At 54.3% G+C, this 27,591-nt stretch overlaps 2 protein-coding genes and 1 pseudogene across 2 annotated transcripts; 1 reads left to right on the forward strand and 2 right to left on the reverse strand.

Moving 5' to 3' along the window:
• Positions 1-168: 168 nt before the first annotated feature.
• MC1R (melanocortin 1 receptor) lies at positions 169-5,144 on the reverse strand. Its single transcript, XM_070451387.1, has one exon. The coding sequence runs from the start codon at positions 1,636-1,638 to the stop codon at positions 682-684; it is 957 nt and encodes a 318-aa protein (XP_070307488.1). The 5' UTR covers positions 1,639-5,144; the 3' UTR covers positions 169-681.
• Positions 5,145-5,244: 100 nt separating this feature from the next.
• Positions 5,245-27,224, reverse strand: TCF25 (TCF25 ribosome quality control complex subunit). Its single transcript, XM_020885239.2, has 18 exons — positions 26,916-27,224; positions 19,040-19,204; positions 18,191-18,262; positions 17,678-17,796; positions 17,283-17,348; positions 12,831-12,913; positions 11,898-12,028; positions 11,696-11,795; positions 11,142-11,235; positions 10,024-10,116; positions 9,800-9,905; positions 8,740-8,899; positions 7,930-8,017; positions 7,306-7,464; positions 7,121-7,211; positions 6,640-6,719; positions 5,598-5,670; positions 5,245-5,512 (listed from the first exon to the last, which is right to left on the reverse strand). The coding sequence occupies exons 1-18, from the start codon at positions 27,105-27,107 to the stop codon at positions 5,354-5,356; spliced, it is 2,031 nt and encodes a 676-aa protein (XP_020740898.2). The 5' UTR covers positions 27,108-27,224; the 3' UTR covers positions 5,245-5,353.
• LOC139029932 (HIG1 domain family member 1A, mitochondrial pseudogene) lies at positions 15,010-15,438 on the forward strand (annotated as a pseudogene).
• Positions 27,225-27,591: the final 367 nt, after the last annotated feature.

A 27,591-nucleotide genomic window follows, 5' to 3' on the forward strand; every position in this document is an offset into this window, starting at 1 on the left:
GGTGGGTCCTCTGACACTGGGGGCTGTGGTTTCATGTCCTGGACAGGTGAGCCATGTTTTCTGATTGGCTCCTGGGATTTAAGTCTTTCCTCTCTTCACCACACCCCCACTCCTCGGCCCCAAGCTTCAGGCAACTTCTGGAAAGAGGCATGACAGATGGGAAGGAGGTTGCACCAAGCATCGCATTTATTAATACTGCTGCACTGCTTCCTGGCCCTGGAGCCTGCATACTGGCCACTGGTTCCCCAGAGCAGGCCTGGCTGGGGTGTCTGCCAAATGCATGTGCTGCTGACAGACGGGCTGAGCCCGGCTCCCCAGTCACCACAGAGCATTCGAAGAGAGAGAAGCCCCCACTGTGGCCCCCACCTCCTCCTGTGCTGGTCATGAAGTCCTTGGAGCGGCACTTCCCACAGCTTTGGGCGGGGTGGGGTGTGGGCACTGGCCCCGGAGTGGGTCTCTGGATGGAGGGGTGGGGGCCCTCCTTTCTAGGTGTGGGGGGCCGTGCCCCACCATCTCCCCAGCCTCCTCATTCCGCACAGCCTCCTGGAGAGTCCTGCGATTCCCTTCTCAGGCCCCCGAAGGCCTGTGTACCCTCACCTTCAGAGATGGCCTAGCCGATCCTCTTTGCCAAGGGACTGCTCTGGCCTCACAGGCCTGGGGCACACAACGGCACTGCCAGCCTCACCAGGAGCACTGCAGCACCTCTTGGAGTGTCTTCCGGAGCTCCTGGCTGCGAAAGGCGTAGATGAGGGGGTCCACGATGGCGTTGCAAATGATGAGGGCCAGGAAGAGGTTGAAGTTCTTGAAGATGCAGCCACAGGTGGGATGCTGGGGGCAGAGGACGATGAGCGAGAGGTGCAGGAAGAAGGGGCCCCAGCAGAGAAAAAAGACGCCCAGCAGGATGGTGAGGGTGGCAGCGCCCTTGAGGCCAAAGCCCTGATGGATGGGGCGCTGCCTCTTCTGGAGCCGGGCGATGCCCCGGGCATGCTGGCACGCCCGGGCCAGCATATGGACGTAGAGGACGGCCATGAGGGCCAGCATGGCTATGAAGAAGCCAACAAGACACAGCAGGACGACCGTGTGGTTGTAGTAGGTGATGAAGAGCAGGCTGGTGAGGATGCTGGCCACCCAGATGGCCGCAATGATCCGCCACGCCCGGGGCAGTGTCACGACACTGTGGTACCGCAGGGCGTAGAAGATGGAGATGTAGCGGTCCACAGCGATGGCGCCCAGGAAGCAGAGGCTGGACACCATGGAGCCACAGATAAGCACATCGATGACATTGTCCAGCTGCTGCACCACAGCTGCCCGGGCGGCCAGGGCACCAGCCTCCAGCAGCAGCATGACTGCTGTCTCCAGCACATTGCTGACGCTTACCAGCAGGTCGGACACGGCCAGGCAGCAGATGAAGTAGTACATGGGGGAGTGCAGGTTGCGGTTCTTGGCAATGGCAGCCACCACCAGCACATTCTCCACGAGACTCACTAGCCCCAGGCTGAGAAAGAGCCCGTCGGGGATGGACACCTCCAGGCACTGGGGCCCCGTCCGGTTGGGGGCCAGCGTGAGGGGGAAGGTGGCTGGAGGCGTGCAGTTAAGGGAACCCAGCAGCCGCCTCTGGGAGCCAAGCACAGGCATCATCCCGCAGGGAGCAGGAAGGGGTGCTTGCTCTTGGGGTCCTGCTCAACCCATGGCTCCCCTGGGAGGGGCCTCACACCCCCCCCTCCCTGGCTGGACAAATGTTGGCCCAGGCATGGCCCCCAAGCTCGTGGGGCCAGCCCTCTGGGTGTAGCGTCGCTCTTCTGCCCTCAGTCTGCGTCCCTGCCTCTTCCCTGGAGGTGCGGTTGCCCACAGGCAGACATTTCTGGGCTGCTTGCTTCCTCCTGGCCCGTGGGGACCTCCTGCCTTACCAGGCCGTGGTGGGCTGCGGTCCAGGGAGAACAGAGCCTTCCTTGGCATCTTTAAAGTCATCCCGGAGTCCCTCCTCCTGAGGGCGGCCGCATAATGGGCGTGTGCCCGGCTGCAGCGAGGTCCGCCACCAGGTGGCGCAGGCGGAGCCCAGGCCTGTCAGACTGAGGCAGTCCGGCCTGAGCAGCGGTCGGTGCTCAGCCAACCGGTGCTCCAGGCGATGCAGGTGAGGGGGGGGGCGCGCCTGCAGACCTGCCTGAGACCTCCAACCCTCTTCCAAGCCCGACACAAAACCATTACCTCCTCCTTGAAGCCGTCCAATCTTGCCTCGGGAACCCCCACCCTGGCCCTAGCCACCCTCCCCTTGACTCATGTTAAAGGCCAGCTGAGGCCAGCCCCGCCCAAGGACTACCAGCCCCTTCACCGCACTGTGGCCTCTCCCTGGGGTGCAGAGGTGGGGGGGGGGCGCTGCCAGTCCTTCCCTGACAGCCCCCATTTCCTCTGCGAAAGGTCACCACAGCCGGCCCAGTGCCAGCAACCACTTCAAGGACAGACCATTGTCTGCAGCCGTGTGCCAGCCCCCCAGCACTTTCTCACTGAGGAGTGCGTGGTGCTGACGACAAACCCTCGGAGGAGGAGGGTGGGGTGGACAGGCTGGCCCCACCGTGGGGACGAGGGGGGGGGGAAGTCAGAGGTGGGCCGATGAAGTTGGTATGCTATAGGCGCTGGTATGTCAGGGTCTCTCCTCCTCCTGCCAGACGGGCAAGGCCCGCACCTGCCCTGTGTCCTCCTCCCTTCCCTTTCCAGGACTCACATGGCCTTCTCCTCTGTGGCTCTGTTGGTGCTGTTTATTGAAGCACATGGTATGTGAGAGACAGTACACAAGTTATAAACATGTAGGTTGGGGCATGCCACACCCAGACCCTCGGGACTGCAGCACTCCATAATCAGTCAACCTAACACGACCACATCAGACTCTCCGGGGCACCTCCTGCCCAGCAGCCACTCCCTGACCATCGTTTTTTCCATTTTAAAACCTGATCCATAGGACTCGGGGCCCCTCTTCACTCAGCACTGAGACGCTCTCTTGACTGCTCTCAGTGGTCGGCAAGGCACTGGCCATGGGGCATCTGGGAGGCTCCCGTTTTGTCACTAACATTGCTGCTGGGACGCCACCTGGTCAGAGCCATACTTTCAGCTTTGGTAGATTCAGGGAAACCCTTTTACCTGCTGGTGGACTGTTTGCCTGTTCCTGGCCAAGCATGAGCTCCCCGCCCCCATGTAGAGGAACCAGGCACGGGGTGTCCCACTGGTGAACAGCCTCCAAAAGAGAAACGGGTCCCAGAAGAGGACCATGCAAGAGCCACGGCAAGGCCTGTGCTGGGACCTCGGTCCTGAACCAGCCATGCAAGCCTAGGACTCCCCAGGAACCAAGGCCACTGGGTGAATGGCATCCTGCCTCCAGCTTCCATGCCATTGCTGCCCCATAAATAAGGCCTTTGAGCTGCCTGTGCCTCTCCAGCCCCCAGTCGCCCAGCCTGAGACTTCAAAGGGCGTGAGAATTGGGCTGCCTTTGCCAGGAGCCACAGCCCTCTTCCTGGGGAGGCCTCGAGACTCCACATCTGGTGCTCACCCGCAGGCGGGGGACAGCAGGATCGCCAAGCTGTGATTGGTCACGGTCCTGGGAACCATCCATGCGAACCCACAGCTAGCCCTGCAGCCTGTCCGCCTCTGTCCCCGGGAGTAAACGAGTGAGGGGAGACAGGCGGGGCGGGGGGGGGGTATGGCCGCCCCCTCAGAGGACACACCACGTGAGAGCATGTGCCGACCACATGTGGAGGCTGAGTGGGAACCCCAGAACCAGAAGAGGTCTGGGCACACAGAGGCTCGTCCCATGAGGGAGCTCCTGGGAGCCAGAGCCTGAGGAGCCTCTGCCTGCAGAGCTGAGGGGTGCCTGCATCCAGTCACAGTCACACCACAGCGGCCCGCCGTCAGGGGGTCACCCGAGGGCAGCCACGGGGAATGTGCTGCCAGCACCCCCACCCCCCACCCCCCCCCACAGGAAGATCTCAGGAAGGCCTGGCCCAGAGTTGAGTCATCGAGTCTTGGTTCAAGAACTGTCTATTTTCTTTTGAACTTGGGGAAGGGAGGGGCTTTTGTGCCCGTTCTTTGGTGCTCGTGCTGAAGACCTGAGGTGTGGTGTGACTTGGTGGGAAGGAGTACAACAGCAATCCATGAGCAACACAAGGTCTGAGTGGTCAGGTGAGACTTTATAGCACAGATGTCTAGATGTAAGGGCCCTGGCTGTCTAACTCTAGCAGCCAGAGCAGCATGGCTAAGCACTGTGTGGACAGCAGGCCTGGGCCCAGTCTTTGCTTCACTATCCCAGGACCCTGGCTCTTCATCATAAAGTTGGACTGCTGGTTGCAAGATGGCTGCTGTAGCTCCATACATCACACCCCCACCTAAATGTATTTAAGGTTGAAAGAGGCAGGGCACCAAGCTCTCCCTGCTTGCCTGTCATTTTCAGAGAACAAGCCCCTTCTCAAAAGATCCTCAGCAGACTGTATTACTGGCCAAAGTCCACCACAGCCCACCTTGGTGGGGGCCATATGGCTCCAGGGCAGGCCTGGTCTCTGGAGCTAGGTGTGGATGGTGGGAAGTTTAGCTCACAGCATCATGTCTGAAGGGCCCTGTCCTTGCCAGGTGTTCAGGTGCCCCTCACCTGGGAACGGCTGGAGGGTGAGCTCACATCACTAGGATGCCTTGGACTTCCTGGAAGACAGGCGATGGACAGGAGTTGGGTGGCTGTTGACGGGAGACGACTGGGTCACACCTGTCGCCACACTGACCGGCCTGGGGCCCAGATGCTGCCCTGGAGCACACAGGCAGCCTCTGTGGGCAGAGGTCAGAGCTGGGATGGTGCTCAGTAGACAAGAGTACCCAGTGGGACTCACAACCTCAGTGGCCTGGATCCTTCCACCACCACACAGCGTCCTCGGTTCACGGGCGGCCTGTGTGGTTCTGAGCTGTCACTCAAGAGTGCTAGGACGCAATCTGGATGAAGCGCCTTGGTCTTCGCCCTCTCCACCCCTCAGTCCATTTGCCCCCAGATCAAGTGCCCCCCAGTCTCTGCCTCGTTCACTCCCCAGAGCTGCCAGGACGAGCAATCTTCCCAAGACATATCTCTTGGCTTCCACACCCACACCCCTGAAGCCAGCATGGACTCTGGCCCTGTGATGCCCCAGGGCAGCATGGCAGTGGCGGCGAGGTCCTGCACGTGAGGGGAGCTGGGGGCGGCGACTGCAGCCCTGGGAAAGAAGAGTTCACGCGGCAGAGTGCAACCCACGTAGTTTATAGAAGAGCAGAGCAGGTGGCGACCTGGCCGATCTGACCAGAATAGAACCCGGAGCACGACTGCAGCGCTGGGGCGTGCACGCCACTGGACTCAGTCCCACTCCCCGTCGCCCTCAGGGTGCTCCTCAGGCAGCACCTCCAGGTCGTGGAAGTGGAAGTTGGCCATCATGTCCCGCACAGCCAGCATCAGTCTGTTCAGGCCCTGGTCATGGTGCAGACCCCCGGGCCCCCCATCCTCCGGTCGCTCCCCCTGTGGAAATGAAGCCTGTCTGAGCCAGGTCTCCAGACCCAACACCCGGTCTCAGGCTGGTGCCCCATGGGCTGACGCCACGTACCTCCACGGTGTAGTTGGGCAGCAGTGAGCGGAAGAAGAGGGCGATGGTGTTTCCGTGGCTGACGGGGCTGAGCCTGCAGGAGGGAGTCAGGATGGTCAGAAAAGCCCGGTGGGCTGGGAGGGCAGCCCCCATGGAGGCTGGGGCCTGAGAGGGAAGGGGATCCAGAGCAGGTTGGCCCTTTGGAACAAGGTCGGTTGAGCAAAGTGCAAAGTAGGGCCACTGCAGCCGAGCCCCACTGCATCTTAAGAAAAGCTGTGTTTCCAAGTGTCCTTCCCTCCGAGTTGTGCAGTGAGAGACTATGCGAGCAAGTGCGTCTCGGGGCCTCCTGCACTTTCTGGGCGCCTGGAGCCAGGATGGCCCCCAACTGTCCTTAGTGGGACCACACCCCACATGCCAGCTTGGTTTTGAGCCTTCTGATACTCATCATTAATAATTTTCATCTTAACCCACTGACATTTTAACTGAGGACTGTATTTCCTTATGAACATGTATCCTAAGTTTTATACTTCAAAGGAGATAAAAAAGACTTGGATCTAAAAAATACGTCCACCTGAGCCCTGGACATGAGAAAGTCTGTCTGAGTTTCCTAGACTGGGGACTGTGAGGTGGGCTCTGTGTGAAGTAAAGTACTTACTCATTCAGTGCTAAAGGCCATAAGGAAAGGGAAAGAAGCCTGTCTCCAACACGATTCTGGAGCAGCTTGGACAATTGGGCCTCGGGGCCTCCTTCCCAGCCTCTGGCTGTGCTGGATGCTTGTTCCTGGGGCCCTTGAGGCTCCCATGGGAAACCAGCTGCCCCTCACACCCCAGGCTCATGGCTGTCTCCTCCAGGTTCTTACACCAGCTCTGACTACATTTACTCCTGGATTCAATACCCATGTCCCATTGTATCTACCACCTGCTCCAGAACCTGACAAAGAAATGGCCTTGGGTGAAGGGATACGTGAAAAAACACAGCCTGCAGAGGCTGACTCTTTTTTCTGAGACCCTCCGAGCCCCAGCACTGACCTTGGAGCAGTGCAAGCCCAGGAGCAAAGCAATACCTCTCTGGTCTGACGTAGGAGTAGATGGTGTCCAGAGGGGGCAGAGGGTCGAAGCCCAACACAGACTGTGTGGTCACATCCTATGGAAAAGGACAAAGAGCACAGGCTGCTTTCAGCTGACTCGACTCTGGACCGGACATTTCTGCTGGGAGCGGGCCACATTCCCTGTCGGGGAAGTCTGGGGCGGGGGGCTTCGTCCACCAGGACATTCAGGCTGTCTGCTCTGAGGATCGGGGTGGACCCAGGACAAGCACATGTGTGGGGATCACAGGGCCTCCGCTCACAGGTGCTGTGACTCTCCCCAAATGTCAGGACTGCTGGCTATAGGCCATGGGCCCCAAGCCATCGGGTCACCGCTCTGCACCCCGTAAGATCACAGAAGCTGCAAGCATGGCTCTGCCTCTCAGGGGGCTCTGCATGAACCATGACATGGGGGCAGAGCTGCTGGAGGGATAGAGCCCGCAGTCAGCCTGCTCCTTACCGGCGGCAGGGCGGCCACAGCCTCCTTGATCTCAGACAGGACCACATGCCGGTGGATGTTCCTAGGCGCCCGCTGGTACAGCACCTTGCGCCTGGGGCCGGGAGACAAGGGTGGCGCTGCAGGAGGCCGCGGCCCCGAGAGACAGGCCGGCCCTCCACACTGCTCACTCCCATGCCCGGGCTCACCTGCTCTCACACGCCTCCACGGCAGGGTCCCCAGCGTCCACCACCTGTAGGACCTTGTGCACATTCTCTTCCAGCCAGCTAATGGTGGCCGGCTCCTTCCAGAGGAAGTGTGACCTCCCCAGGTACAGGCTCACCAGCTGGCTCAGGGCAGGAGGCTGGCTGTGGGCAGCGGGGACTGTGAGACCCCATGGGCCGGCTCCACGGGCCCACTGGTGCTCTGGGGGTCCCAGGCTGTTGGCAACCTGGAGCAGATGGAGGCCGCCCCGAGGGGGCTGCTGCCCCGGGACGCGGCCCCTAGGCGTTTCCTTCTGTGAAGCGAGCACCCTTACTAAGAACAAGTTCCCCAATGCCAACATAAACACTCGGAGAATGTGTGCACCTGTGGACACAGACCTGAGGACTCGCCTTGGTGTACTGACCAGCCTTGAGGTGCCTGGCTCCCAAGTCACAGGTTTTTCTTCATTTATCATGAGAAATTTTAAAAGGCAGCAGGTGGCAACACAGGCATCTGGACCACATGCATAGCTACAACAACACTATGCTTGCCCAGCAGACACGCTGCGGTGGCCCCAAGCTGACACCCAGGTGGTCGCTTCCCAGGCCCCAGGCACCTCCAGTCTGTACCTGATCTCGGCGTCGGGTCCGAAGAAGTGGTGCGTGGCCACGGTGGCGTCGGGGCGCACACTGCAGTACTCGAGCAGGGGCATGAGCACTGTGGGGAACAGGGCGGCACCCTGAGGGGCTGAGGCTGAGGCTCACCCAGGACTCTGGAGCACGTGCGCTGGATGCTGTCATCAGAGACCCTCCCCCAGCACTCTCCCTGGGACACGCAACACTAGAGCTGCCCACCTGCCTGATGGGGCTTCCCCATGAAGCGGGTGACCTCCCTGTGCAGGGGTCTCAATGGGGCAGGGTCAGCTCCCCTCAGACCCAGCCAGGCAGCCCCACGCGTGGATGGAGCCAGATCGAGATGAGCAGGAAGCCCTGAGTGACCAAGCCACCCACAGGCAGGCTCGCCACCGGGGAGGGAGCCCCTCGGGAACTACACACAGTACAGGACTGCAACCCCACAAGGGCCTGATGGGGCAGCAGGCCTTGTTCCCAGCCACACAGCCAGACTTCAGGGGCCCATGGAAACCGGCAGGTCATCAGAGAGAACCCGGGGCAACCCCGACCCCGAGCTCCTCACCCAGTGAGAACTGGGTCCTCAGGACAAGGGACAAGGACAGATACCCTGCTTCCTGTCACACCCAGCCTAGTGTCCTCTCCCTGGAAGCATATGCTTCAGGTGACAAGTTCTGCTAGAACTGTCAATATCTGAAGACACCCTAAGCCCCACAGATGCTCTGAGAGCACACATGGCTTTCAGATGCATCATCGGGAGCTGGGCCGGCATGGGACCCACTCGTGCCTGGGGCTGCAAGGCACACTCACCTCCGGGGAACATGGTAAGTGCCTGCTGGATCCGGACACAGGCCTCCTCTCTCGCAGAGCTCACCTCCTGCTCAGAGAGGTCTGCCTGCTGGCTCAGCAGGAAATAGGCCAGTGGCACAGAGAAGGCAAAGTTTGGGAGCTGGGACAGGTTCCGATGGGCCTACAAGGGGAAGGGGAAGGGCTTCAGGGTGATGCTCACGGGCACATGGCTTCCATGGACATGCTGTCCCTTCCTCTGTGCAGAAAGGCAAATAAAAGGACCCGGGTGTGGGGACAGAGGCAGGCCGGGTGAGCGAGAAAAGGCCGGATGCCCCCCTTCCCAAGGCTCAGGGTCATCTGGGCAGTGGAACCACCCCCCACCTCCACAGCTGCTGACGCCTGGCCCGCACCACCCTGCCCACGGGCACATGGCAAAACACACAGGATGTATGATGTTCTGTGAGGATGAAGCCATGGTCTCACCCCAAACATTCAGGGACAGCCCCTGAAGCTGTGTTCCTGTGACCTCAGGAACTTGTGTGAACTAGACCCCATGGGTGGGGATCCTCGCCCAACTACACCACAGGCCCAGAGTTCAAAAGGATCCATGTAGTTAGCCTTCAATTATACACCGGCATGTGCTATGAGGAAGTTCAAAGAGCAGTAATGGCTGTCACCTCCTGCCTCTACCCACTCCTGACCGGAGGTGTCCCCCGAGACAGCACCACCCAATAGGAGCACACCATCAGTATACAGTTTCTAGCAGCAAATTAAAAGAAAACGGGTGAAATTGATGCTAATACCTTACATGCAATCTAGCACATCTAACACAGCAACACTTGCACGTGAAGCCACCATGAAGGTCATCAATGGGACTGCTGGTGTCCTCACTCCTGCCCAGTCTCAGACCCCTCCGGCACCAATGTGTCCAGGGGTCCGATGGCCATCCCCTCCCCCAGGCCTTCTCTGCGCTTGCACTCACCTGTAAGCAGGTGGCAAGGCAGGGAGAGGCAGGAGCACTAGGGTCTGCCCCAGAGCCTCCCTGGAGGCCCCACCCTGCCTGGCCTGTGTGCACACCCACCTCCCACTCCTCGAACAGGCGGATCAAGTACTCGTAGCTCCGCGCTCGTAAGGCCAGGTGGTCGATCAGCAGCAGCATGCACAGGGGGTCCTCGTCCGGCTCCAGGCTTCCAGGGGGAGGCAGCATGGTGAGCAGGGCAGGCAGAGGGAGACAAAACCCAGAGTGGGCTGGCGCGGACGCCCAAGGGCCGCAGCCCCAGGCCGGGGAGCAGCGGCGGCCCCTACCTGAGGATGAGCTTGCAGTACTCCAGCGCCGTGCGTGGGCAGCCCCGCTTCTCCAGGAAGCTCATCTGCTTGTAGAGGGCCAGGTAGAAGCTCCTAGACCCAAGACAGTTCCTCGTGAATGAGCGCGGCAGCAGGCCGCACCGCACGTCGCCCGGCGCCTCGTCCAACACCGCGTCCACCCTCTGCCCGTGGGCTTCGCTGGCGTATCCCGTGTGGCCTAATCAGCGCCAACATTTGCCAGGGTCCTGTCTGCAGAGAAGGTGACTCTGCTTGTTGTCTGCAGTCACGTGTGGGAGCACGGACAGAAAACCAAGCTGATATGTTAGTGGAGACCTCCATCTTCTCGGGCTTTCTCTTAAAAATAACTCTCGTTTAAGGGAAGAGACTTAACATCTTAAACTGTAATCACCATCTTCATTTATCCTCAAATTTCAACTGTCACCACTGCCCTGTAAGTGCCTGCTAATGCCAGGAAGGTCAGTGTTTTCAGCATCTCAAAGAACTAAGAGTTTCACTGGAAAGAGCTCATACAACTAGACACAAGAAAGTTCAGGACCGGCCCTGTGCCCTGGGGTACAGCACAGCCCCCAGCTGGGGGACACAGCCCACGTGCGACACGACAGGAGGGTGGAGAGGGAGCCTGGGCTGTGGAGCCTGCCCACATGTGCGGGGCCCTGAGGCAGAGGCCCAGGTGGGAGGCCGCACTGCTGAGCAGGGGCTTTGGGGGAGGGGCATCTACAGGAAGAGGGTCCTACATGTGCATGTGACCAACCACCGCATGTGGACATGATGACTGCAATCGCACCGCCAGCATGCACACCTGCCAACAGGCGTTCCAGAGGACCCTGAGTCCAGACACAAGTGGAAGTACAACTGCAGGTCCTATGTGGTGAAATGGCTGATGGTTTCTGTCCTATTGCCCACGAGTATCAACCCCAGGCCGGCCAGTCCTGTCCATCCCTGGGCCCAGCCCTCCTGCATCCGAGCTTTAAACACAGTGAGATACCCTAGGATCCCAGTGGTGCCCCTCACAGACTGTCGGGCCCTCATGTCGTGACGCCTACGACCCCTGCAAGGGAACACAGTGTGGCCCACAGACACCCGGGCGGGCGGCTCACCTGTTCTCAGGCCTGCGGTAGTCCAGCCGGCAGGTCCCGCTGGTGAGGCTGAACAAGGGGTGGAAGGCACACTCCATGCTGTACAGTGCACGCTCTGCCAGCCGACAGACACACAGCGGGTGTCAGTCACACCCAAAGGGGAGGCATGACCTGGCCACACCCCTCAAGAAACCCAGAAGCCCCCAGGGGCCAACTCCCGGGAGCCAGGGTGGGAACCGGCTGGGAGAATGAATGAAGGGATGAAATGCTGACACAGGGCTCACACAGGTGAACCCTGAGGACATCGTGATAAATGAAAGAAGCCAGACGGAGACACCAGGGTTGTGATTCCATTTACAGGACAGTCCAGAGACAGAGGATGGACTGGTGGTTGCCAGCGGCAGGGCAGGGGAGGTGAAAGCTGATGGTCAAGGTCCTTTGATGCCCCATGGGAATGACCCAGAATCAGCAGGGGGGGTGGCTGAAGAGCTGTGTGTACACTAGATCCATAAAGCTGTATTCACAGAGCGTCCCCGCCTATATGCAGGCAGGCGCTGGCTGCTGGACGGCCTTACCCACGAGGTCGCGTGCTGTCTCCTGGTCCTCCTGAAAGCGGCATGCGTCGCTAAGCTGCAGGAGTGAGTCCACGTGGTAGGGGCTCGACTGCAGCAGGACCTATTTGGGAGGGGGGGGGGGCGGCGTGCGCTGATGAGATGATACCCAGGCAGGCCCTGGGCCTCCGGACGCCCCCAGGACCACACCAGGACACCCACGCACCACAATGTTGTTGGGCTCCATGGACTCGACGGCAGCCAGGAACTTGTGCTGTGTCTGCTGGTACTCCTCGCTGTGCTCAAAGGTGAAGGCCGAGCGGCCTTTCCTGGACTCCAGCAGCCGCATAGACAGACCTGGGGTGGGGGTTGCCCACATCAGGATGCCCAGAGCCGACTGCCTGCGACTTAGGCCACACCTCCGATGCCCCTTCTACCCTTTCTACCCCCAGGAACGTGGACAACAGGGGCACATGCAGAGCCTGACTACCCTACCACACCTGGTCAGCCCCGGACATGGTCTGCTTAAAGTCAGGATCCAGATGTCACCCCTGAGGTGATAGGGACTGCTAACTCATGACACCCTCTGCTCCTACGGTGACGCTGGGTGCCGGGTTCAGGGTCTGAGAAGCCTGACAACTTCATCTCCTTCAGCACCGTCGTGAGACCCGTTAGGGTCTGGGGATGCCCTTAGCCACGGTCTCTGACAGAGTCTACTCCAGCCCACCAGGACCCCATGCCAATGTGTCCTCTGCCTGCAGTCAGGGGCCACTGTTGGGAACATGGGAGGGAAGGGCAAGGGGGACAAGGTGCCCACCAGGTCCTTACTGGGCACAAGGGGTCTTGCAGGGCACCCCCATCCTTCACGCCACACAGCCAAGCCCCCAGCAGGGCACTACCCCACATCCAAACCTTTCTACTCTGCTGCTGATCTTTGAATTCTGTGCATTTGTGAGTTTGCAACAGAACACAGAACAGCACAGTTTAAGAATGAACTTGCTGGGTTCCTGTGGGGCAGGACCCACAGCACAAAGGGAGAAGGTGGAGAAAAGCGGATTACCACATGGCTGAGAAGACAGACGGTGGATGGGGTCTGAGCCCAGACGTTGGAGCCCCCGGCAGCACACGCGCACAGAGCCCGGCGGCCCCACTCCCTCACCTGGTTTGGTGTACCGGGGCCACGTGCTCTTCGGGGTGGTCAGCCATGTACACTTAGGGTACACGCGCTGTCTCTGCCGCGGCCTGGGGAGAATGGACAGGGCATGACTTTACCTCGGTGGGCAAGAACAGAATATAAATTGTCTGGACAACAGCCATCAGGCTGCCAGACGGGACTGCAGACTGAGATCCGAGAGACCAAACCACACACGCAGAGGTAAGAAAAACAGGAAACTCAGGCTAGTGAAACAGCAGGAAAGGTAAAAAAGCAGCACAAGGTGGAACCTGATGTGAAGACAACAAGGAGAAAGGGAGCCTGCAGTGACCAGCAGATGCGCTGGCCTCCCTGGATGATGACCCACTGAGCAGGGGCCACCAATAAACCCCAGAGGGATGGGGCATCGGTGCCCGAACACCAGCACACTTCTGGAGAAAGAAAGCCAGTCACACACACACATAAGCACGAGTGGGCCGTGGGCCACTCCCTCCCCCAGCCCTCTCCCAACCTCTTATGGGGGGTGTTCTCTGCTGCAGGCGCCAGCCCCTCCCCTCAGCCAGGGTCACACCAAAGGCTTCCTCCTCCATGACTGAACTGAGCAGCAGTGGCCTAGTGGACTCATCTATATTTCTCTGCATAATTCTTTGATTATCTGAATTATTTCATCAAGAAAAAAAAATGAGTAAGAATCTGGATTAGGTGAGGAATGGGATGAAAAAGTATGACCCTTCTTCTAACAGAGAAGTAAAAAACTGGGACTTCCCCGGTGGTCCAGTGGTTCAGGATCCGTCTTCCAATGCAGGGGATGCATCTGATCCCTGGTCAGGGAACTAAGATCCCACAGGTCGCAGGACAACCAGGCCTGCACGTCACAACTGCTGAGCTTCCCCGCTATGGAGCCCAACGGCCACAACCAAAAATCCAGCATTCCACAATGAATATCCTACATCTCACAACTGAGACCCAATGCAGCCAAATAAATTATTAAAAATCCCACTTACTCCAAAAAAAAAAAAAGTAAAAAACTACAGGAGAAAATACAACTCTTCAAGAAAACAGTGGTCAAAACCTGGAGGAAACTGAAATGTGGGGTGGTTCTGGGTGATTAGTAAGGTGTACAAAGGAAAATTAATCAAATACTCAGAACTGTCCTGTCTAGGAATCCGAGGGAGGGTCCAGCCCTGCAGGGGGCTGCCAGGCAGGCAGGAGAGGCTGCCCTGGGAGGTGGTGTGCCAACGCGGGGCAGACACCAGCAGCAGAAAAGGTGAGGCGCACAGGGCACCTGGCGGTCCCGAGATGGCCAGAGACGCGTGGGGCCAGCGGCCCAGGAGAGACCACAGCTACTCAGGGGAGCCTGTACACAGGACTTAAGTGTTCAAAGGAGTAAATGGGATAAAAAGTACAGTTTACCACTGAAAACATAAATGCAGAGCTGTTAAATACTAGTACACTAACAACTGTAATTTGCACAGAAATACGATCAGGCAAACATGTAAAGATGTGGTACAGAAAGACCAGGCAGATGGCAAATAGAGGACGCAAGGAAGCAAGGTGGAAGGTAGAGTCCAGGGGAGCCCAGGTGAAAAAGACGAACATTTTGAGTTAAAAATGTTCTTCCCTGAGGAAGCTGTGGTACATATACACCATAGAATATTACTCAGCCATTAAAAAGAATTCATTTGAATCAGTTCTAATGAGATGGATGAAACTGGAGCCCATTATACAGAGCGAAGTAAGCCAGAAAGATAAAGACCATTACAGTATACTAACACATATATATGGACTTTAGAAAGATGGTAACGATAACCCTATATGCAAAACAGAAAGAGAGACTCAGATGTATAGAACAGACTTGTGGACTCTGGGAGAAGGCGAGGGTGGGATGTTTCAAGAGAACAGCATTGAAACATGTATATTATCTAGGGTGAAACAGATCACCAGCCCAGGTTGGGTGCATGAGACAAGTGCTCGGCCTGGTGCACTGGGAAGACCCAGAGGGATCGGGTGGAGAGGGAGGTGGGAGGGGGGGACCGGGATGGGGAATACATGTAAATCCATGGCTAATTCATTTCAATGTATGACAAAAACTACTGTAATAATGTAAAGTAATTAGCCTCCAACTAATAAAAATAAATGGAAAAAAAAAAACGTTCTTCCTGAATCCGGTAGGAACCTGAAACATCTTGAGGTTGTCCAAAGATTCTTCAATCACTATGTCAAGCGACACAGATACTTCTCTTTCTTCATATGATGAAGATCAGGGATCTAAACTTATCCGAAAAGCTAGAGACGCACCATTTGTCCCCATTGGAATGGCAGGTTTTGCAGCAATTGTTGCATATGGATTATACAGATTGAAGAGCAGAGGAAATACTAAAATGTCTGTCCACCTGATCCACATGCGTGTGGCAGCCCAAGGCTTTGTTGTGGGAGCAATGACTCTTGGTATGGGCTATTCCCTGTATCAAGAATTCTGGGGAAAACCTAAACCTTAGAAGAGGAGATGCTGTCTTGGTCTTGTTGGTGGTGCTTGCTTTAGTTAGACATCTCATATTGAGGTTATATGTTTATGCGGAAAATAAATGGTTTGGGTCAGACAAGAACATGGTAATTTGAATATTGGCTTCCTTTCTTGCAGGCTCGATTTGCCTGGTGACCAAGTTACTGGTGACTAGTTCACTAGCTAGGTCATTCAGGGGAGTCAGATCAGCACAAAAGAAACACGTCACTTTTAAATACACTTGATAGTGGTACCTGTCCACCTTCTGAAACCCTTCTGTTGAAATTAGTTCTAAAGAAGACAACATGCCAATCCTGAAAATCCTCCCAGTTGCTGCAGAATATCATATGCTCTTGATGTAATATGAGAATCCTATATACCCCAGTTAATTTAACTTTCTGACTGCCTTGTGGACTGAGTACTGTTTTAAGGGCTGGTTGGCTCTTGAGGAACCCTTTCAGAACAGTGCATGGAACATTATAAATCTCCCTGCAAGTCTATGTGTGTTTTTAAACCAAACCTAAAACGCTGGTAACAGAGCCACTTTGAAGTAGTATTTATTTTAGAATCATAGTTATAAACATGAGAGTAACTTAAATTGTAGATCCCTTTTAGCACTTTTGTAATTGCAGAATTATATTTTGCTGCTGTTATATTAGAATAATTTTAAATTATTTTGAAACATGTATTTTAAGTGCTAATGCAAAGGTAAATGATAAACACTTTATAAATGTGTGCAGTATGTTTATTTTCTCCAAAAGAATCATCAACTAAATAAAATGCCTATAATGGAAGTCATTGATGAGCAAGCTGGTTTGGACAGACATTATACAAACTTTGGTATATCACAGAATGCTTTGTTGTACTTGTGAAATTCTCTTGTCTAACCTGAATTTACATTCCATGGTGATAACATGGTAAATGTAGTGTTATTAAAGTAAATGAACACACACACACACACAAAAAAAACCGTTCTTCCTTAATATTCCAAAAAAGAAGACAAAGTCAGAGACCCCTGTGTCCTGTATAACTGAACACCAAAAATAAAAGCAAATTATAAAGCAAACACAATGAGAAACTCAATGGCTCAGATTCTGTGCTTCCACTGCAGGGGTCATGGGTTTGATCCCTGGCTGGGGAACCAAGATCCCTCATGGTGAGCAACAAGGCCAAGAAAAACCAAACCAACAAAACTCAACACATGACTATTTTTCATCTTGTTATCACGACAGGCTTTAAAGCCTCCCACGCCTGCCATGGGTCCAAGCAGGAAGCCACACCCAGACTGGGGGTGGTGGTTCAACTCTCAAGAGGGCAGTGGGTGGCACCCCCACGCCAAGTGCCAGCAGGGGCTGCTGTCAAACACACCCCACCACCCATGCCCTGGTATATGGTGCCCAGAGCTCAGCCAGGCAAACCAGGCACGTGAAAGACAGCAGGACCTGCAGGCCCAGAACGCACAGCAGACAACCAGACTGGAGCTGCTGGACTAAGTAGCTGTTTTACAGACGCACTGAGTCCTACAATCAGAAACACATGCACTTGAAAAGATAAAGCCTAGGCAGAGGGAAAGCTCCTTCAGCTGGGGCTGGGCCTGCAAGGGAGCACCAGGCACAACAGCCCCTCCCACGGGAGCCTGGGATCGCAGTGCTCTGGGCGCTCCCATGGCCTTGAACACACAGCTGCAGCCACAGAACACACTTCACAAAGATCAGACTTCTGTCAGAACCCGAACTCCAAGTCAGAGTTGCTCTTGACTGAAAAGCAAAAATGCATCTGGCTGAGATTTCAAGGCTTTGTAAAACTAGGACCCTGGTGGGCAGCAGGGGTGATAGATGGAGGGCGAGGCCACAAGACTTCTCTCCAACTCCGCTCGGACCCTGGGACTCCGCCTGTCAATGTGGCTCTAAAGCCCCTCCCCACCCCCCTCAATGAAAACACAGCAGTGATCTCACCTCTGCTCCCCAAGGACGGCTCTGGCACCAAAATATCTTTTCAGCTCTGTGTCTGGATTCAAGTGTCTAGAGAATTGAAAATTTTAGAGAAAAAAACAAAGATGAGTGCTCTGACAACAATCCTGGGAATGTCAGAAAGTCACATGAGAACCCAATGGGAAAAATCGCTCTCCTGCCAGCTGACCTTCTCTGCAACCACACAGCCCATGACCATGCTGGCCACCACCCACTGGGCAGGAGACCGAGGGGTCTTCCCTGCCTTAGGAAGGAAGGAGGCCGCAGCTGGCAGTAGGGACAGGAGCAGAGGAGGTCATATACTCCAGGCACACGGAGCTAGAGAAAGGTCCTGATAGGTCAGCACCATCCATCCCCCTCCTCACTCGGCGAGGCCGCACCTGTGCTCCACATACAGGACGTGCTTCTTGGTGCTCAGGGGGGGCGGGCCCGGGCGGCTGGCGCCGCTGGCATCCTCAATCCTCTCCAGGATGCGGTCAATGTCCTCTAGGCCATTCTCCTGAGAGTCCCAAACGACACACATCACCACACGGAGCAATCAACAGCAAAATCTACTTTCACCAAAAGTAAGTATTATATCGTGTCGCCTTCCTGAAAGACAGTCCAATCTGAACACCATGTACTGCAGGTACAGTGACAAAGGAGAGGTGTGTCATAAGATGGACAGTCAGAACCACGGACCAGGAAGGGACTCAGAGTCTGCACCGTTTCAGATGTTTGCTGGAAAATGGACAGCACAGACAGCTCCAAGCCTTTGGGATCTAAGTGAACAAGCTTGCTAATTTCCCCAAACCTCTGAATAGTCAACAAAATATCAAGTAACACTGGCCTGTTTTCAACACCACCTCAAGAAACAGAAAAGAACAGAGAGGAAATTTGCCAGCTGTACATACCGAGGTTTCTCCTGCGTTTTTCTTATTTTTCTGTTTTCTTTTCTTCTTGCGGAGTTTGCTACTTGCATTGGACTAACAAAAGAAACACATTTCACTCAATGGAGAGAGACGAGGACATCTTAAACCTAAGAACTAGCTGGAGGGGGGTAGTCAGCTGAGGGGAACATGGCAGCAGGCCTGTCGTCCAACCGCCCACCTTCTGAATCCCCTAGGAACACACCCACTTCTCTCCAGCAGCTGACCCTCCCCCAGCCTTCCCAACTCTGGTCTCACCCCACCTTTCTTAGGAGTCCCTGACAACTCACGGGGTTTGGACCATACAGCCACCTGCCCTCGGCTGCCATGCCTCACCGTGTCAGCCACTCCCCACAGCGTTCAGCAGAATCCCCCTACTTGCAGGCCCCCTGCCTCAAGATCTCTTGTGCCTTTACCCAGCCACCTCCCTTCCATCAGTGCAAAGGTCCTTAAGGAAGCCCCCAACATCCCAAGACCAGTCAGGTGCCCAGCTGCACCAGAGGCCCCTGGAGGGCACAGACAGGCCTGCAGTGAGCACTTGCCAGGTGAATGATGAGGGGCCTCCTAGAAGACCCCTTCTCATCCAACCCTAACCTAGCCTATATGCTTCAAGGAGCATCCACCCCGTCGCAAACAACACACCCAGAATGTGGGAGGCAGGCCCTGTGCCAGGGAGACGTGCCTAGGGGCCCCTGCTTGTGGCCCTTCCCCAGCCACCACTAGTCTCGAGGAGTCCATGCAAGTTTGATCATGGCCCCCAAGGCAATCCAGGCAGCTGGGCAAGTCACAGAACAGCCCTTGGAGCACGCCAGCGGGATGGAGGGTGGGCCGCACCTGCTCTGAGGGAACTGCCGTGTCTGCTGCATCGCCACCCCTGGTGGACTCTGAGTGCCCGCTCTGGGCCCTCCTCTTGTTCCCTGACACCACGGCGTCCACAAGCAGACAGTCTGTCCTCTCCCCATTTACCCCAGGTGCCTCGTCAAGGTCCTCAATGTTTATCTGGAAACAAAGATGGGGGAGCAAGGGTGTTAGGGCTGTGTCCTAGTCATCAATTACAAAGGTGAATCTGAGACACGCATGTCTTGGAGGGGCGGGTGCATATCAGGTCACTGACGTCATAAAGGGGAGGACCAGGAACATCACCAGCCTAGGGTCCCCAGAGAACGCTAGAGTGCCATGTGGCCACGTCATCTGTGCTCAGCAGTGACAAGTGCTCCCCCTCCGAGCACCACTCCAGAGATGGTTTGCAAACATACTCGCTCGGCTAACACCTCACTGCTCCCTTTTCCCACCTGGACTCCAGCCAGCCAGTCTACACTGGCAGACAGGACCAGCACTGGGGAGAAGGTGGGTGACATGCATGAGTTAAGGATGGGACCTCAGTTGGTAGTGAACAGGGATAAGCCACAAGCAAGCACGTACGCAAGCCTTAGGGACCCGATGCTGGATGGTAGGTCCCGGAAGACGCACACCCTTGCTCTTGAGAGGGGTCACGGAACAAGTTCTGGCCCTCTGGCCAGTAAACGAACCAGCAAGCCAGAGGCAACGCAGCAGCAGCCACCAGGCTCCAAGAGCCAGAGCTGAGGGGCCCACGCTGCTTTGCTGAGGTCCAAAAATAGAGAAATGAAACCACATTCGATTCAGAACATCCGAAAAACATAAAGCTCAAAAAACAAAAAATAAAATCCACTCTAACCCCAGAGCCCTAAGATGATTTCAAAACAAAACTGGGACGACATCCTCAGCGACCGTGCACTGCCTGCTCCTGCAGGCCTGGGCTCCCACAGAAGGTCTCAGGGAGGGACATACGCCTGTCTGGGTGCCCTGGTTTCCTGTCTTCAGCAGTAGAGGTTCCCATGGGGCAGGGACAAAGTGTGAGGCTGTGTGATGGCTGCCTGTCCCTCAAATTCACAGCTCTTCTTCTGTAACGACTGGAAAAGGGGAGCGGCAGGGAGGGGGGCTGTTCCCCACACCAGCACCACAAACGGAGGAAGTACCAGAAGGGTCTTCTGATGTTTCTTCTCTGTGGCGGGAGTCCTGGAGGAACAGCCTGCACACTTTGTCCAGGATCCTGCACCTCCGGGAAGTTAGGGACTGGTTCTCTTTTCAGTCCTGCTCACTTCCTTCAAACAAACTCTCATTTTCGAGCCCCCTTTGGAAGCTCTGAGAAAGTTTTGAGAAATTTCAATTAATAACAAGCTCTATGCCAAGGTCAACTTCCCTGGAAAGAAAATCTCTGACTCTGCACGCAGGACGCAAAGGGCTCTGCACACCGGCAGCTTCACTGCTACCCACACTGGCCGGTGCCGGCCCAGCACCTTTGTCCAGCACCCTGACGTGTCCTACTCGCCATCCAGAAGCCTCGGGTCCGTCATCAGCTTCAAGGTCCTAAATAGATGCCAACTTCCAGAGGCTCTTGTCCACTGCTGGTGTGCACTCTGGGATCCACAGTGTGACAGGGCACGAAGCACACTAATAGTGAGGATGCGGAGGGGCTGGATCTCTGTTGGGGGTAGGAAGCTTTTATCAAAACTCTTTGAAATGAATGTACAGGACAAGTTTTGGAGGAGGTGTGTGACCCAAACTCTGGTCGATAGACAAGGCCCTTCCATGAACCAGAAACACAGGCCACGGGACAGCCTGGCTGGCAGCCAGCCCTCCTGCTCAGGCTGCCGAGTCCTAGGCTTTTCACCACTATGACTTAGCCTGTCCCAGGACGCTGCACCCACCGGCCAGTGTCTTCTTGTGCCTAGTCCCACAGTGTACGGCTTTTGAGGGTCATCTCATTCTTTTTCTAAAAAATTTATTCACTTTTGGCTGTACTGGCTCTTCACTGCTGCACGTGGGCTTTCTCTAGTTATGGTGCTTGAGTTTCTCATTGCTGGGGCTTCTCTTGTTGCGGAAAATGGGCTCCACAGCAAGTGAGCTTCTGCAGTTGTGGTGCCCAGGCTTACATGGCCCTCGGCATGTGGCATCTTCCTAGACCAGGGAGTGAACCCATGTCCTCGTGCTCAATGCACAAAGAATTGACAACATTCACAGAAAGGAAAATAAAAGAATATCAAAACCCCATTAGGTAAATAAAGAGTAAGAAGAGGCAAACAGCCAATTACCTTTAAGAGAAACTTTAACACTAAAAAACATTGTGTACTTACCCTAACATTTACCATATCCAGCACTCCTCACTCCGCCACATACATTACCAATTGGTATCATTTACCTTCAAAATGAAGTTTTCTTTTAGTGTAGGCCTTATGGCAATGATTTTTCTCAGCTTTTGTGTTTATGAGAATATCTTTATTTCATAATCATTTGTGATAAACATTTTCCTGGACACAGAATGCACTTTAAGGATGCGGACCCCCTCTGAGCCAGAGTGGGTCAGTAATTGCTTTCCTATAGACAACCTGTCTCTTACCTCCAGCTTCTTTCATGACTTTTCTTCACCATGGGTTTTCAACAATTATGATTTAAACTACTGCTAAATCATATCCCACTTGGAGTCTGATGAACTTTGTGGATCTATGAGGTTTTCTTCAGTGTCAAATTTGAGACTTTTTATACCACAATTTCATCAATGGCTTTTTCTGCAGAACCCCTCCAGTTCTGCTCCTCCAATTACAGACATTAAACAACCTGATACTGCTCTACAAAGTACTGAGACTAATTTTCCCCAGCACGCTCCCCCTTTCTGGATCATTAGAAGGTGTTTTTTTGCCCTTACTTCAAGATCACTGATCTTTTCTTCTCAATTATCTAATCTGCTACTCAGACCACTGAATCAGTTATTCATTCCAGATAGTAAATATTTTCCTTTCTGGAATTTGCTCTTTTATAGTTTCTACGTCTATAATGAGATTCCCTATTTTTTTCCCTCATTACGTTCATGATTTCCTTTAAATCCTAGAACATATTTGTATCTTGTCTTAGGCTTGTATATGATTTTACTGTCTGTCATCAGCATGTTTGTTCCTACTGAATGCTTTTTCTCCTGGTTACAAATCACATCTTCCTGCTTCTTCATGTGTTTCGAATTTTTTAGTGGGCACTGATTGTCATGATGTGACACTGTCCAGTGACTGCATTTTGTAGTTTTCCTTAACAGAGTGTTGACATTTGTTTAGGCAGGCAGTAAATTTACTTGCAGATTAGCACAATTCCTCCGAACTTTATTTTTAGGCTGTCTTAGGATGGGTATAGGGTATTCTTCATTGGAGGGTGACTGTGCCCTACTCCTATAGCAAGGTCTTTTGGAAGCCTCCACTCATCACCAGGCTTCTCTTTGAGGCCTCTCTGCTCTGGTTGGTCAGAGCTGAATGTCTTCCCAAGCCCATGAGCTCAAGTGGTGGTCAATCTCTGGTGTTGTCCCTTCTTCACCAGTTGTTCTATGCCTAAACAGCCAGGCATCGAGCCCAAAACTAAAGCAGGCTTCTAGAACTCCCTCTTTCCAGCTCCCTCTCCCTTAACTCAAGCCACCTCTGCAAACCCCAAATCTAGTCTACCCCCCACTCCCCAACTCATGGAGAGCACCGCGATCTGCTGGCACAGCCTTCCTGTGCTAATTTCTGGAGAGTGTCTCCAAGCAGAAAGCTGGCACGGGGGTCTTGGGGACCTGAGACCTGCAATGTTTGTTGTCTAATGTCTGAACACAATTAGTTCAACTGTTCTGCTGGTCTTGTAGTTGTTTAGGGCAAGAGGGTTATTTCAGTACCAGTTATTCTGCCAAGACTGGAAGTAGAAACCTTACTTTTGTTTCTATTAATGCACTGCTTGGTGTATTGTGAGATTATTTTTGGCTCTACAAAAATTAGCCGTTTGGGGAATTCCTGGCGGTCCAGTGGTTAGGGTTCAGTGCCTTCACTGCAGGGGCCTGGGTTTGATCACTGATCAGGGAACTAAGATCCTGCAGGTCAAAAAAAACAAAAAGCCTTTCATTTTAATTCTTTTTTCAATTTAAAGAGAGAAAACATTAAACCTCTGCAATACTGACAGAGTACTCCTATGGTATGTAGTCAAGGAGGACAAAGCCTCATCTACTGTCTATTGTAGGTACATCTACTGTCTACTGTAGGTAGACACTGGCATCAATGAGGCCATGTCTGCTAAGATTTTCTCACAGACTTAAGGATAAAACAATTGATGTAACATGACGTTAACACGAAGAATCTTAGAAAACTATGGTAATCCTCATCCAAATGTGCCCTTGACCAGTGAAAAAAGCTATAGAGGTTCTAACACCACCTGATATTAAACATGCATTTGTGAATATGAAGCCAGGTGTTTTGCTCCTGAACTGGACATCAAAGATGGAGATGACATATACATATATTGGCAGGTCAACGGTCACTGAACAACTCAAACAACAGCAACCTGAACAATGATGCTTATTTTGAAAGAAGTTTGTTTTTATTTAATTACATAATTTAGATTTCCTTTATAATTGAGGTTTCTTTCAGAGACTGGTCACTGCATTGTACATGAAAACAGAGAGACAGACTCATGCAATTCTCTGGAGAAAAATTGTCTTCTTGCTAAAACTTTTCAATGATATAGAATAAAACTTGACAGTTTTCAAAAGTTTCTGTAGTTTTTATCAGATTGTCAAAGTGGTCCCTGACCCCAAAACACTAATAAATTCTATTACACAACACTATTTAACAGTTGTGCAGTACGTTATGCTGCAAAATACAAACTATACTCTAAAAACAGGCATGTTTATCATATAAATTATATTTCAATAAAACGGATTTTCAAAAAACACTTGGAATGAGGTAGGGCAGATGATTTCTAATCGAAGGCCAAGGAAATTCACTCAAGAGTCAGAAAAGAGGACAGCCCCAGTCACAGACACCCTAGAGATCTTCCCACTCCCAGGGATGGTGGGGGAACCACTTAAGTCCTATTACACCCTTTCCTGGTTGTTAACATCATTCAGTACCAACATCTGCTGAGTGCTGTGTGCCTGGCATGGAGTTCACTGACCCCTTGTGACAACCCCATGAGGCAGGAAGCAGGGGAGCTGACAAGTTTGTTCACGTAGGTTAGGAATGCCGTCTGAGTTCTCACAGGTAAGGACATGTGGAGCCATGATGCAAATCTGGGTCCTTCTGACCGTAAAGCTAGGTGCAGGCTCTCACTGGCTGGCCTCAGAGGACCTCTCTGCACACCCACAGGGGCAGACACCACTCCGGGGGTGGGGAAACACTGGGGAACAATGAAGTCTCCGTTCTCACAAGGCAGAGGGAGGCAAGCAGCACGAGATAAAAAGAACATGGAGGTAACTTGGCTGGTTTGCTCAGTGATAAACCTCCATGGGAAAAGGACAAAGATCAGAAGAACCAGGACGGGAGTGGGAGGGGGATGTAATTTTAAATTGGGAAGGATGAGCAAGACTCAGAAGGCAACATCTGAGCGAAGCCTGAGAAGTGAGCGACGGGGGAACAGAGCATATCCCAGGCAGAGGGGATGGCCGGAGACCTGTGTTTCAGGCCTGTGGCTCCAGCAGATGAGCAACATGACCCAGGCCCTCGGGGGCTATAAGGAAGCAGGGTTGACAGCAGATGTGGGTCTGACAGGATCCCTGTGGCTACTGCAACTAGACAGGCTGCAGAGGACAAGAGGATGAGCGGGAGTGGTCAGAATGATTCGCACGGAGGCAACGGCCACCCCGCAGGCACTGTGCCTGGAGCCGTCCAGGCCTTACCAGGCTCTGCATGTGGTGTGTGAGAGAGAAAGGTCAAGGGTACTTCCAGGCTGCAGGCCTTAGTGACAGGAGAGTGGAGCTCCCTCAACAGTCAGGGAGGGCTGGAAGAGGCAGAAGGCAGCTGAAGCTTGGACACACCAAGTCTGAGATGTCTGCAGAACATCTAAAGGGGACGATGGGAGGTGAGGTGTGAATCCAGAGACCACGATGAAGGTCTGTGCCGGCCACATCAGTGTCCTACCGGAAAGCACAAGGGAACACACACAGCACAGACAGACAGGTGCAGCCGCTGGTCCCCTGACCTGAGTTCATGGGGCTCCACATAAGCATCCTTTCCCTCTGTTCACACAGAGAAGAACCTGCCTTTTCCCCCATTTATCCCACATACCCTGGCCTACCATCCATCTACTTTCCTTTCTTCTTCAGAAGGGACACTAACTATGCCTCAGAGACAAATACCAGGGGATGGTTAAGAGTACAACTGTAAGTCATCAAGCCTGGATCTACACAGTGAGTGTCACTTACTACCTCATTTGTACAATGGGGACAACATGACCTGGGCAGACGGTAAGACACACAACATCACAGCAGTGCCTGGGATGTGTGAATGTTCTCCGAATAACTTAATATTGTTTGACTTTAAAAAAAAAAAAGAGAGAGAGAGAGACACTAAACCTGGAGAATGTCAGAATAAGGAGAAATTACCCTGACAGAAGATCCATGAAAATGGCCAACTCCAGCACAAACCCATTTCAGACTGTGAACAAGTGGGATGGAAAGAAGCCCTGAGGGTTTTGGGACAAGTCAAAAAGTAACTGCAAAATTTAGGGATAAATGATGTGATGAGAGCCTTGGGGTAAAACAATCAGACATGGCTGTGCGTGGGGAGCCAGGGAAGCTTGGTAGGGGGAACATGAAGGTTACTTGTAACAATGTTTTCGCATATGTTGGAAATCTTCCATAATAAAAAGTTACAAAGAAAGAAATGACAAGAAACAAGAGTGCAGGGAGGCTCAGAAGAGGTGGACAGAGAGTCCAGAGATTTTGAAGAGATTTCATGCCACCCCGAGCAGAAACTGGAGTGAGGCTTTCTCACCTTAGAGAGACATGGACAACCTCTAAACCAAACTTCCCATGTGGGATGGGCGGCCTACACTCTCCATTGTCTTAGGATAGGTCCTAACGTGCCACCTTCCTGTGAAGTTGGGAGCCAGACCAAGAGAGAGGTGTTTTCTTCCAGATCTTCAGACCTACTGCTACTCCTCCGAACGCTCGGCGGTAGTGTGGAGCCCCAGGTGTGTGCTGGGCACAGGAAGCAGACACGCTACCTGCCACACAGGCAGTCAGCGGAGCCAGAACCAGCACATGCAAAATTACAGACCCAGCTGGGTCTTCCCTGGCAGTCCAGTGGTTAGGATTCTAAGCTCTCAGTGCCAAGTGCCCAGGTTCAGTCCTGGTCAGGGAACTAAGATATCACTAGCCACGCAGCCAAAAGAAAAAAAAATAAAATTACAGTCTGAAGCCAGAGCTTTGGAGAACCTAGGGTGGGGGCGTTATTCCTCTGTGCCTGGCACCTGCTGTGGGAGATGAAGCGACGAGCAAGGGAGAGGCAGAGTCCTGGGTTGTGAGAACATTTGCGAAGGCACCGCGGGGGAGATACTTAACCCTGAAATCAGAGTTGGAGCCCCAGTCTATGAGAATGAAGCCCCGCCCACCACACCGCGGTCCCGCCCCCAAGACAGGCCCTGCCCGCCCCCAAGACAGGCCCTGCCCACCCCGCGGCAGCCCGGACCCTACTTACCCCGCCCTTGAAAGCTATGGCCCCTCCCCTCACGGCGGAACAAACCCAATGTAGCTCCGCCCCCTGGCCTCAGGTCACCTCCCACTCCTTTCGCCCCGCCCTCCCCACTGCAGCCCAGACCCTCATCGCCCCGCCCCGTGACGTCACGGACCCGCCTCGCACACCGACCCCACCTGCTGCCCCCACCCCAGGTAACCCCGTCTCACCAGCTCGAACCGGTTGTTGACTCGGACTCCCTCCTTCCCTGCGCCCCGGGGGCGCCGGCCACCTGGACCCCGCTTTGGGCATTCTTCTTCCACATCATCGTCATCATGAAGGACAAACTGCAGGGCGCTGGGCCCGAGGGGCTCCTGGCCGCGCTGTTCCCCCCTCAGCCTCCGGAGGGCCCGGCGCGACATAGGACCCAACAGCCGCTGACGTCTGGAGACAGGCAGAAGGAAGAGCAGAAAAGAGAGCGGCTGGCGCGCCTGCGCATTTAAGGCGCGGTGGCGCGAGGCTGGCGTATCGCGTCTGCGCGCTGCTGCCTTGCGGAACTTCCTCTCTGTTGTCGATAGTATTAGAAAAGGTTCTGACACTTCCGGGCGAGTTCTCGCGCGACTTGGGAGCCTCCACCGGCCGGTGTCTCCGGGTCTTCTGGGCGGGGTGGGGCTCCGAGCCTCCAGCCCAGAGTGCTGGTCAGCTGGGCGGGCCGGGGGCGGGGCCAGGCAACACCTGGGGCAGACGTGTCCATCCTGTGCGGGCCGCCTCTGAGGCTGCCAGCGAGACCCTTCTGTCCTGCTTAAAAGTAGGCGCCTCCAAGCTGAGGAGCTTCCCAAAGCTGCGGACTGGACATGCTGAAGATGAAGGTCCTCTGGACTCCCCTCCCCGGACAGGCTGAAACCG

This window comes from Odocoileus virginianus, chromosome 20, assembly GCF_023699985.2.
Source record: "Odocoileus virginianus isolate 20LAN1187 ecotype Illinois chromosome 20, Ovbor_1.2, whole genome shotgun sequence".
Taxonomy (NCBI): Eukaryota; Metazoa; Chordata; class Mammalia; order Artiodactyla; family Cervidae; genus Odocoileus; species Odocoileus virginianus.